We start from the raw sequence: 12241 nt of genomic DNA, 5'->3' as shown, positions 1-12241 counted from the left end.
ATTACAATCAAAATTCATGTTCTGTGCTATTTATTTCTTCAGTTACTGTTCCAGTTATTTCATCGATTGCTAATTATGGTATTTGGTAACACTTTATTTGACAGTGGCACCATAAGACTGTCATTGGACAATCACAATTATGACATTACACTGTCGTGAGCATTAATGAAAGCTTATAACAGATTTCATTTAGTGTTATCTGGCAAATGATCTCACTTTTGAGTGGATGTAAAAGATCTGAGCTTGACATAAATGGAGTTAGTGACATAATTTGCCGGTATACACTTAATGACATCTGTCATAAGCATTCAGTAATGCCCATGATAGTGTCGTGTCATAATTATGATGGTCTTTGGCAGTCTTATGTTGCCGCTGTCAAATGAAATGTTACCTATTAACCCCCAATAATCAATAAACAAGCCACACTGGACTATAAGTCGCAGGATTCAAAATGAAGGAAAAAAGGGGCGGCTTATAGTCCAAAAATTACGGTACTGTAGTTTTAGTAGATTTTAGGAACATCTGGTACATGTGTCTTACTACAAACTCCTGTGTCTGACAATATTTGCCCCTATGATTAAAAAGGCCTTCAGTCACTAAGGACACAAGCAATTTAAAAGCATTTTATTTACCTGAACATCTTCACATGAAAAAAGTTACAGCAATTTAAAAGGAATGCAATGTTCGCTATATTCATAATATTAATACATAGAAGTCCAACTATCACAAATTCACATATTAAAAAAATAAACACAGAAGAGCTTTACACTTTCTCATCAGCAAAGACATAAGCAGAAGGATGTGATGTTTCTAAGAATATGGACTTTACGGATTACAAGATTGTTTTGTTCATAAAAGCCAGTGCATTTATTTGTCCTCAGGTAAAACGAACATGGAGCATTTCAGTCTGTCATCATGGTTGATTGTCCATGCAATGATCACACACGTATGGAAAAAGAACACTGGGCTATATCAGAGCTGCCAGGTAGGTACAGAACATGCAGCAGTAGCTGAACAAGTGAAAGCGTTCATTAGGAGCCATAATAGAAGGGCTAGAAGACTCATGCAACTTTAAGTGGTGTAAAGTCATATTAGCATATCACTGGCGTTCCCGGACAAAATCTAAATCCTTATTCACACATCTGAATTGATGCTCAGATTGGCCAAACGTGGGTCAGAGTTAATTTCATACCTGTAATGATATCCCTCCATGTGGTCCCTACAAGCATCCCGGATGTTGTACATCCAGCGCTTGATGCCTTTGCGGTTCAGGTAGAGCACCAACAAAAATATCACACCAATGAGCGCCAGCACCAAACCCAGAAAAACATAGGAAGTCTCTAGCACGCCTTCCATGTTGCCCGAACACTTCAGCTGAGTCTGCTCCAGCTGCACTAGCGGCCGTCGCTTAAGATGCTCAGGATCTGCGCAGGTCAGGTTCTTCATGTCAGTGACCAGAGTGGAGTTCTTAAGCCATACCAACATGTCTTCAATAGAACAGTCACAACGCCAGGGGTTCCCATTCAAGCGGATATAAAGGTCTGACTTCAGGCTGAACTCAGTCATGATGGTGTAAGGAAGACTCCGCAGACTGTTGTGCCTCAGGTCAAGGTCTTGTAGTCGTGGCACCTTTGTTAAACCATTGGGGATAGAGACAATGGAGCTGTTCTGCAGGCTGAGGTTGACCAGATTGGGTAAATTTTTGAAGAAATCATCTGGCAAAAGCACAAAGTCATTGTCCGACAGGTCCAAAACGGTCAGCTGACGGAGGTTTCCATTCAGGAGCCCAATCACAGAGGAATAATTATGAATAGACCTACTGAGGTTCAACAGCTGCAATTTGTTCTCATCTGGAAAAGCCTTCATGCTGAAAGTTTGAATATAATTATTACTCAGATCCAGCTGCACTAGATTTGGCAAATTATGAAACACCATTTCCTCCACAGCCTCTATTTCATTGTCACTGAGATCAAGATATGTTAATAATTCCAGTTGACTTGGAAAAGAGTCCTCATTGATGCCTGAAATATTATTTCCTGTAATCGAAAGTATCTTACAATTGGCAGGTATGGACGGTGGAATTGCATCCAAGTCCTTATTTTGGCACCTTACTGTTTGTAAGGAACATTCACATTTATCCGGACAGCCTTGACAGGACAGCATGACAGCAAGGAGCAAAAGTAACTGCATCACACCGGACGGTAATGCTTTCATTCGTGCGCCTTGGCACCAGCACGATGTGCTCAACAGGCGCATCTTGTCCTTTACCATCTTTGGTGCCGACGTGTGCAATGTCAGTCTGGAACAGTCACCTCCGAGTGAAGTTTTTCCCCACCTTGATCCGTTCCAATTCAAATTCCAACGCCATGAATCTAACCCCAAACCATCTTCACTGAAGTCTTCATTTCGGCGAGAGGGGAAACCTGACGATGTGCACAAACTTCTTAGCTGCGTTTATTGTCCCGACCCCAAAGCGCAAGACAATAAAAAGGCTTTAAAAAATTCGCCAGATAATAAAATGTCAAAATTAATTATTATAATCTCAGCTGTACCGAAACAGACAATGCAACTCTTCTCGGGGAAGTGATATTTATCGGCTGCGTGCACCCATACACTCCAAGTAAAGCGCCTGCCTCTCGGCAACCTGGTTGTGAAACCGAGGAGAGAGAGCCCAAACAAAGCGCAGCCGCTCCGAGCCGTGACAGGGTGGACCAAACCATTACACATCCTTTAGAGGGGTCGCGGTGAGGAGTTACAAGAGCCATTCACAGCCGGAATTCCATGTTTTCAGAAATTTCGATCATGTGTTTGAAATCGCAATCCTTTCAGAATGCAAATTATCTTTAAATACCGTCATGATGTTGACTTTTGGTACCTCTTAGCCTACTACAAATTTCAGTTATTCCAAGTAATGCGTGTCTACATCTTCATGGTGGGAACAACTTTGTACTCTGTCAGGAAAAAAATAACAGTGATATGCATGTTTTTTTTTTTATATTAGATAAAACCACAAATCAGGAATATGGCTCATACAATATTTGAAAGGTACCTTTTCGTGCCAGCATGAAAATAAGGCATACACTGTTGATGATCTCTGTAACAACGTGAAACACGTGTTCATTTTAGTACAATTTGAGTATTTGAATGAATGAACGAGTGAATGAATGAATGAGTGAATGAATGAATGAAAACATTTTAAAAATGCCAAATATGTCTCTCGAAACTCTGGGAACACTTGATTTTATAAACATAATGAATCAAATATTTGTTTTATATTATTCATTCCTTTTCCATGCTGCTTTTTCCTCACGAGGGTCACAGAGGTAGTTAGCCTATCCCAGCAAACCACAGGCAGACGGCAGGGTACACCCTGAACTGGTTGCCAGCCAGTCGCAGGGCATAATGAGACATACAACCATTCACACACACACTCATACTTACGGACAATTTAGAGTGTTCAATCAGCCTACCATGCATGTTTTTGTGGGACCGTTGTTCCAGGAGGAAACCCACGCAGGAGAACATGCAAACTCAACCCTTGATCTCAGAACTGTGAGGCGGATGTGCTAACCACTCAGCCACCGTGCCGCCTGAACTTTATATTTCAGAACTGTAACCCTGTTACCATAATCAGTTTACTATAGTAGAAGAAGAGGGAAGAGGAGAGGAAGAGGAAAGGAAATCACATTATATGCCGTACTTGACACTGCCAGTTTTCCAAAATAATAGGTTTTAATGTATCACATGGGAGTATGACATGCTCCCATTGTGATCATTCAGCATTCCTCGTTTATTAGTAGAAAGCAGCAAACAGGAAGGAGTTATAAGGGGACAGAAGATAAAAAGAGAGAGACAGAAGTACAAACAAGTACAAGAAATACACTGAACGCCTACACCAGACATGTCCAAAGTCTGGCCCGAGGGCCAAATGCGGCCCGTGGTCAAATTTCATCCGGCCCCCAGCCTCTGTCATAAAATCAATAACGTCTGGCCCGAACACAGACTTAATAAATTGGTCAGCAGTACTGCAACCAGCATATGAAGTAGCTTACACACAAAATGCGTCCCCTCATTTACCCACTAAAAGGCAGCAGCACTTTAACCCTTTATTGCCAAATGTATCACATTTGATACAGCTAAAATTTCATGATTTTGAGACTAATTTAGAATTTTGACATTTCTTTTTGAGAAAAAAATTGATGGATGCAAGTCAACACATGCATCTGCAGGTTCCATGAGAAAAAAAATTCATGATTTAGCATAGGTTATAGATAAAGAGCGCTTATTACACATATTCATTTTTACTTTTTTTTACAAATTTGAAAAAAAAGTTTGATTAGGACCTTATTTTTCAAATTTAGGGATTCTCTAATAAATGCTTCATGTTGGATGTATTTAAGGGCTAAGCAACATTATTCCGTGAGACCCATTACTTCCATTTTCTAAAATGGTGACAATCAACAACAAAAAACAAAGTTGACTATGACGGCCGACGCTTCAAGGATAGGTGGAAATTAGACTATTTCTTCACTAAAATACGCAAAAACTGTCTGCCTCATTTGCAAAGAGACGTCGCTGTTTTTAAAGATTTCAGTGTGAGGCGATATTACCAAACAAGACACGCTGACATGTACGACAAGATTACAGGGAAGATACGCAGCGAGAAATTGAAGCAACTTGAAGCTACTTTAATGTCACAGCAGCAGTATTTCGCAACAGCCCTAGAGTCGAAAGAGAAAAAAATAATTAAGCAAATGTGACACACTGAATGGCTTGCTAAAATTTGCTTAAATATATTGTTATACGTAAAGGACATTGGCCAAGGTCGGCCCCCCACATTTTTACCACACCAAATCTGGCCCCCTTTGCAAAAAGTTTGGACACCCCTGGCCTACACTAACTATGAATATGTTGGTGCTATCGTTAGCCAGTTGTATTTCCAGTTAACACCATATGGGGGCGCCTGATGACCAAGGAAAAAAGCAGGAGGAGGGGGGAGAGTCAGAAAGATAAGTGATTGGGTGGGGTGTACACAAATCAGCCATGTGATGTGTAGTATTTGTGTGAATCCGTTGTGAGCCTGAGTATGCTGGCATCCTATTCTATGCTATTTGATCGCTAATCCTAACACCGAGTTTTACTACTTGAGTGTGTCTAATTACAGCTCGTCATGCGGGAATCCCATCAGACATGTGATAGTCCTGCAGACGAGTGGAAATGCCTGCGGGGGCCGCCCCAGGGCCGCGGCCCTCTCCCAGCCAATTGAGCGGGAACCAGCACAGCCCATCTCTCCTCCCGCAGCCCACTAAGGGGTCTGCCGTGATCTCCCCGGGAGCCCGGGAAGTCCCCCAGGGGACCATCCGCGCCCCATAAACCGGCCTTCAGGGATGGGGCGAGGGGAAGCGCCCAATATTTCCATATTTTTATAAATTAGTTAGCCTTTATTCAATGTCACTCTCTACCTTATCCCACACTATTATGTTCAATGAATGTTATGATAAAGAGAGTGTTTGTCTGTACCGAATTACATCAGTAAATTTGTGATCTGGATCAGCAGGTAGAACACAAACAGCTAGAATCTACTCCTGAGAGAAAGCTAACATACTAGGAATGTTTCACCCTGTTACTGCATGTGACTATGTCAAATATTTTAAAATATCAAATAAATCTTGTAATAATAACCCTAAATGATACCATTGGTCTCTAACACGACCCATTCAAGCCTTTGATCGTTCATTACTTATTATATATGAATACGTAGCAGAAAAACAAGAGAAGTGAAGGCTTATTTTTTTTAAAAAATTGAAGGCAAAATGTCCTTTAATTCAAGATTGACTCATGTACAGCTGTCCTTTTTCAGACGACTGCTATAGTTGATGTTTATGAGGTAAAGGTACACTCATCAATATGTCATTTTTGGGAGGCCCGCTGTGGATCACTCTGACACTAGCTTCACCCTTCGATGATCCCCTCCTATTCTAAACCTGGCTCAGCGTGACAATTAATCTAAGTATATCCATGAAATCTGAATTGGGATTAAAAACAATATGGAGGGCCAAACAACAGATCTCCAGTTTGCATGTTACTCAACAATTAGACCATAAATTTACTTTTCTTAAATGAAAATCATCATTACAAACTCAGATTGGGTACACACTGTAAATGTGACACACCAATTTTATTTACAGTATCACTTGCACTGAGTTGTAGGCAGAGCCGATTGAATTAGAATGCAAGTGTCAAGGGTGTCAAGTCAAGTGATTTATTCTCATTTTATTTTAAATTTTATTTTGGTGAATCTTTTCTGTCAAATTATTTGTCTTTTTGTCAATTAATCTGAAACCCCAAAGGGGTACAGGAAAACACCACAACTCCACGGTCATATGCAAGATGTGGGAATTATTGAAGGATAAAGTTGTGGAGTCACACAATAAAGTTGTGGGAACGAGTAGTAGAGTTTTAGGCTAAATTTAGCAGAGGTGAGTATTTTCGAGCAACATTGTGGTTTTGTGCTTTGTAAAAGCACCGCAGAGTCATTATTTCCCCTTGTAATGTTGATTAAGATGTACAGAGAAGATCAGGAAGAGTTCGATTGTGTCTTTGTAGATCTAAAGGAATCTTTGACACAGGACTGAACTGTGGTACTGCTTGAGAAGGTCTGGAGTGGCAGAGAAGTACATTAGACTAGTACGGTAGTCAGCAACCCGCGGCTCTAGAGCCGCATGCGGCTCTTCAGCGCTGCCATAGTGGCTCCCTGGAGCTTTTTCAAAAATGTTAGAAAATGGAAAAAGATACGGGAAGGAAATATATGTTTTTGTAATGTAGGAAATAGGTTTTTGTAGGACAAATATGACACAAACATTCTTCTAATTCATTAATATTATAATTACGTTAAACTTGAGACGGCATGGTACAACAGAGTAGTCACATGGCACGTCATTCTCTGTAGGATGCACTGCAGAGAAAATAAACATTTACAGTATTTTCCGCACTATAAGGTGCATTGGCGTATAATTGCGTACCTTCAATGAATGGCCTATTTTAAAACCGTTTTCATGTATGCGGTGCACTGCATTATAGGGCGCAGTAGTAATAATATTAATAGTAGTATTAGTAAGTCGTGGTTAATGTTGCATTATGCATCCACTCGATGGAGCTGAGCTAAATGGAATGTCATGCCATGATTAACCAATATTGATCCATTTATAAGGCACATCGGATTATAAGGCACACTGTCAGCTTGTGAGAAACTTGAAGGCTTTCAGGTGCGCCTTATAGTGTGGAATATACGGTAATTATGAAGGCTCATTATGTATTGGTAGTCAACTTAGTCATTTAGATAGTAGGCTAATATAGCTAAGATAGATACATACAGCATGTGTAGCCTTCATTATAAGGCTTGTATAAGGCTTTTAATTTTTTGCGGCTCCAGACATATTTGTTTTTTGTTTTTTTTGCTCCAATATGGCTCTTTCAAAATTTGGTTGCCGACCCTTGGTATTGTACATGGCATGTACGTGGGCAGCAGAACAGTAGTGAATTGCTTAAAAATGAAGATGAAGGTTTTGACGTGGCGATACTGCTTCAGCTGTTTGTTAAGCAAAATAAACTTTGAAATAGTGCTGTATAATTTGGGTTAAATGGTCAATTTTATTATTATTTTCTTATTCAGGCCTGTTTATCAAAGCGTAAAATTGATCAGGGGTTTCTATATTCTTAATAGAACACAAGTTAATTCATTTTTATGGTAAACTTACATTACTTGACGTTGAGTGTACAGGTTCATGCACTGTATTGGACATGTCTGTAACTTCATGAAAAAAATATTTTTTAAATTAAAAAAATGAGCGTCATTTTCATGTCATGAAGAATAAAAACACATTGGAAAAAAATCTTCACCAAGGATTTCATAATTCATGCATCAGAGGGTTAATGAATCAAACTTTCAAACTAACTGCAAACTTTTTTGTATGTGCACTTGTTGAGTACTTTTCAGGTTTATTTAATTTGTTGGTGCCTTCTTTTAGATCGGTTTCTTTTTTTCTTTTTTTAAAATTTACATTTAAGCACAAAACAATATTCAATGAAACTTTCGCTTTTTTAAATGTACATTTAAATTTGTGTAAAAAGTTTTAGAAACACTGCCTACTGAATTTCCCCATGCCTAATAACTATTATCTCGCAAAGTACCTGGATACCACGAAGCAAAAATAGTCAACCAATAGTAGAGCTGAATACACACGTATGCACCAATCAAAACTCGCGTTATTTGTTAAAGCTTTGTCTGACCCGGACAGGCAAGAAACCCAGTCGAATGTTCTTTTATGAGTACGTTAAATGAAGTAATGGAACAGTTGATATGTATGGTTGATGTCACTTACTATTCCATCTCCTTTTTCTCATTCATCTAGCGGAAGGTATTGCGTTTACTTGTTTTTTCTTACCTCTTTGCATAACAGCTCAGTTATGCTAGATTGTGCTGATGTGTCAACCTAGCTAGTGTTTCGGGCGATTGCTAATTTACAGTTTTATTAATATGACTTTAATGCTGTCCATATCCGTGCATACGTTTCACTTTTTTTAAGACACTGAAATACCGATTCTAATGTATTATTAACATTTTGCTCAGGAGGTTCACCTAGCAGCGTTAGCAAACTCGCTAACATCAAGTTAGTAACCGATGTTCTGTTTGGAATGCATTAAACTTGCTATTGCGTTGAAATTGCATTAAATGGCGAATGTGGTTAATGTAATTTCAATCATGCTTCCTAATGCTAACTTAGGTCACTTGTTACATAATTCCTGCCAAATCGTCATTATCAGTGGGTCCAACCATGCTGTTCATGCACCTGTTTTCCTCCATACTGTTCTCAAATATTTATTTTTGGAAAATATAGTAGCTTCATAGTTTGTCTTGTGACAACTATAGAAGTTCAATTGATTTAAACTAGGAGCTGGCCCAATGCATTTACGTATTTCAGTGCCTTTGATGACTCTAGACGCCCAATCCATTCTGATTATGAAGGCTGGCAGCGATCATTTGCTGACAGCCTCTCCCTGTCAAAATGGATTGGACTTATAGCGCTGTCAATGGCAGCCAATGAGTTACAAATTGGAACATAGTTAATTTTAATTAGATTTTTTTAAACAAAATTGAATTTTCCACCTTTCTCCCCACAGGACTTTTCTTCAATTATGGAGTTTTAAAAAGCAGAGAGTGGATTTTGAGGGGAAAGAGGGGCTTTCCCCTCAAGTTGACGGCTGGATTGCACGGGTGTAAGGTTTGAGGACTTGTTGAACATGTTGCCTTTTGTAAATTATGTGAAAAGTTCATAGAAGACAGATTATTTTTTAGACTATTTATTTTTACGATTTTGTACGCAAGATAAAACACGTTGTTGTTGTTGTTGATGGTGTAATGCCATATGAGTTGAGCAGCTTGACTAATGGTCAGCATTTTGTTGCGATGGTAGACTGAGCAAGTTTCACTTTCTCTGGGGTTGCTAGAGTGCGGTGGAACCTCAACACAAGCACAATTCTAGCACTCCACACTACTACCATCTAAGTCTTTAGTTATTTGAATTTAAGGATTTAATGCACACCTCCAACGTGGAAGCCTTTTTTTGATGCTGATCAGCACGTCTGCAGTGTGTGTATTGTGTTGCCTTAGATTTGGTTTGGAATTTAGGGTAGACTGTCAGAAATCAGGCCTTAATTTGAGGATTTTGAGTGACTCAGGATGAGTCTGGAATTGTCAGACTGCACCCCAAAATGCCGCTCAATGCAGCATGCAAATGAGGTGGTAGCGGCAATAACAAGTGGCTCAGAACGGCAGCTACGAGCGTTTTTAACATCACACTGCCACAATGCTGCAATATTGCGGGATGAATTTGGTCGCACAGCATTGCACTTGGCTGCCTCCCTGGGAAAGAAGGCTTTACTGGAGTGGCTGCTGGAAAGTAAGAACGCTGACTTGTCGGTGAAGGATAAAGAATCAGGCTGGACCGCTCTGCACCGTAGCGTCTTCTATGGACAGATCCATTGTCTCATTTCGCTGGTCAAGGTATGTTAATATGACAAAATTTTGTTTCATCAAGTTTTTTTTTTTTTTTTTTTCTTTTTTTTTTTAAATCAATGATTCAGCCAAAGCAAAATGAGACACTGTCAGCTGGTTCTGAATGCAACTTTTGGAAATTTAGATGGATTAACTGTTAATGTTCGTGATTTACCTGATATTCATTTTGTCCAGCATGGTGGAGTCATATCTACTCAGGATAAGGAGGGTCTCTCTACAGTGGACTTGATAATGAAGGACCGACCGCATCATGTGGTGTTTAAAACCTCTGGTAAAGTTATTTGTTTACCTTTACTACCCTGTCATATCCAACGTTATGGAAGTACAGTGGTATGAAAAAGTATCTGAACATTTTGGAATTTCTTACATTTCTGCATGAAATGCCCATCAAATGTGATCTGAACTTTGTCAAAATCACACAGATGTAAAACAGTGTCTGCTTTATTCAAAACCATCCAAACATTTATAGGTTTTCATATTTTAATAAGGATAGTATGCAAACAATGACAGAAGAGGTAAAAATAAGTAAGTGAACTATCACATTTAATATTTTGTGGCCCTTTCTTTGCCAGCAATAACTTCAACCAGATACTTCCTGTAGCTGCAGATCAGTCTGGCACATAGATCAGGACTAATCTTGGCCCATTCTTCTCTACAAAACTGCTGTAGTTCAGTCACATTCCTGGGATGTCTGGCATGAATCGTCTTTAGGTCATGCCACAGCATCTCAATGGGGTTCAACTCTGGACTTTGACTTGGCCACTCCAGCACGTGTATTTTGTTCTTCTGAAGTTGATGGATGGATGGATGGATGGATGGACGCTGCAACAAGACAATGATCCAAAACACAGAATGGCTTCATCCTCATTAAAACATGAAAACCTATAAATGTTTGGGTGGTTTTAGTTAAGGCAGACAGTTTTTATGTCTGTGCGATTTTGACAAAGATCAGATCACATTTGATGGTGATTTTACGCAGAAATGTGAGAAATTCCAAAAGGTTCAGATACTTTTTCATACCAATGTATGGTTTCCCTCTTTCTAAATCTGTGTGTGTTTCAACTCATTGCAGACCCGACTGAGGTGTATACATGGGGAAACAATAGCAATTTCAGCCTTGGCCATGGTAATCAAGACAGCCGACAGCACCCTGAGCTCGTCGATGTCTTTGCCAAGACTGGCGTTTATGTTAAGCAGGTATGCTTTGCGAATTTAGCAACTTGCCTCCACACATCCAACATCCCACATTCACCATCTTTACTAAATTTATGTCACACTAGTCAAAAGTGTCCTGTGTCCATTAACTGAAGGGAAATATGTGTTGCATAAAAACATGACATTATAAGTTCGTCCAATGAGGACACCACCTGGGTACCGCAGCAAAACTTTATCTCCTGAGTCTTGTGTTATGTAACTATCTCTGGAGGGGAAGAGAAATAAGTGATCTTATTTAAGAATCATTGATACAGCCACATACACAATGCAGTTAAAAGTCGGGACAGCGACTAGCAATGATCCTGTTAATTTATCCGTCAATTATAATTTTGATTAACTGAGTAATCAGGCAGGAGAAAAGCGCTATTTAATTTCTGTCATTTGAAAAAGAAAAAAATCTGCATTTGGGGGAGAAAAACGCCAAGATACCAGTTTAGGCCATATTGCCGTACAAAACTGTGTTGTCACATGGAGGCTTATGCGTACTTGGTCAAAGGTGAGTTCTCGGCTACAGTTAAGAGCAGAATTGCTGTATCGTTGTTGACTTTTTTTTTTTTTTTTTTTTTTTTTTCTCTGAGCACACTGGGGGTGCAGGTGGATCTAATTTCATGACCACACAATGACTCTGTGGCACTGCATATTATTCCGCTTGTCATCAATAGTTGAATGTAGTAGGTGCCAGAAGTTAAATATTAATTCCACATTGACATGTTTTAATTAAATGAACAACCATGATGTGTGCGAATGTCCACATCAATGTGATACTTGGCAAAACATCCCTGTGTCTATTGAACGTTTGAGGGGAACCATTTATTATTAATGATGTTTGCTTTTCCACTTGTCCACCAGCCTCTTTATTGGCGTAGTATTTTACGATCACTACAAGAGGTCTTGTGGCTGATGGACATGAAAAGAGATGGCGACATATATCATGAGGTCAAATTAGAGTAA

At 39.4% G+C, this 12241-nt stretch overlaps 2 protein-coding genes across 4 annotated transcripts in view; one reads left to right on the top strand and one right to left on the bottom strand.

Moving 5' to 3' along the window:
- Positions 1–637: 637 nt before the first annotated feature.
- On the bottom strand, positions 638–2634 carry tpbgb (trophoblast glycoprotein b). Its single transcript, XM_057834734.1, has one exon. It carries the CDS (start codon positions 2269–2271, stop codon positions 1135–1137), a length of 1137 nt encoding a protein of 378 aa, XP_057690717.1. The 5' UTR covers positions 2272–2634; the 3' UTR covers positions 638–1134.
- A 5639-nt stretch (positions 2635–8273) lies between these two features.
- The window catches only part of ibtk (inhibitor of Bruton agammaglobulinemia tyrosine kinase), a 53620-nt gene continuing 49652 nt past the window's right edge, over positions 8274–12241 (top strand). For all 3 annotated transcript variants that reach the window (XR_009063002.1, XM_057834352.1, XM_057834350.1), the window contains exons 1-4: positions 8274–8417; positions 9181–10063; positions 10250–10346; positions 11148–11272. Coding sequence is in view for 2 of the 3 variants with exons in the window: in XM_057834352.1 (XP_057690335.1) it covers positions 9740–10063; positions 10250–10346; positions 11148–11272 (546 nt within the window). In the remaining variant the exon portion in view is untranslated. The remainder of the gene's footprint in view (positions 8418–9180; positions 10064–10249; positions 10347–11147; positions 11273–12241) is intronic.

Source organism: Corythoichthys intestinalis, chromosome 4, assembly GCF_030265065.1.
Source record: "Corythoichthys intestinalis isolate RoL2023-P3 chromosome 4, ASM3026506v1, whole genome shotgun sequence".
Lineage (NCBI taxonomy): Eukaryota > Metazoa > Chordata > Actinopteri > Syngnathiformes > Syngnathidae > Corythoichthys > Corythoichthys intestinalis.
Note: the sequence above shows the minus strand (reverse complement) of the source record. Positions and strands in the feature narration are given on the sequence as shown.

What these genes read in the sequence shown, in the direction of transcription:
- tpbgb (XM_057834734.1), bottom strand. Translation starts at nt 2,271, where the DNA reads ATGGTAAAGGACAAGATGCGCCTGTTGAGCACATCGTGCTGGTGCCAA.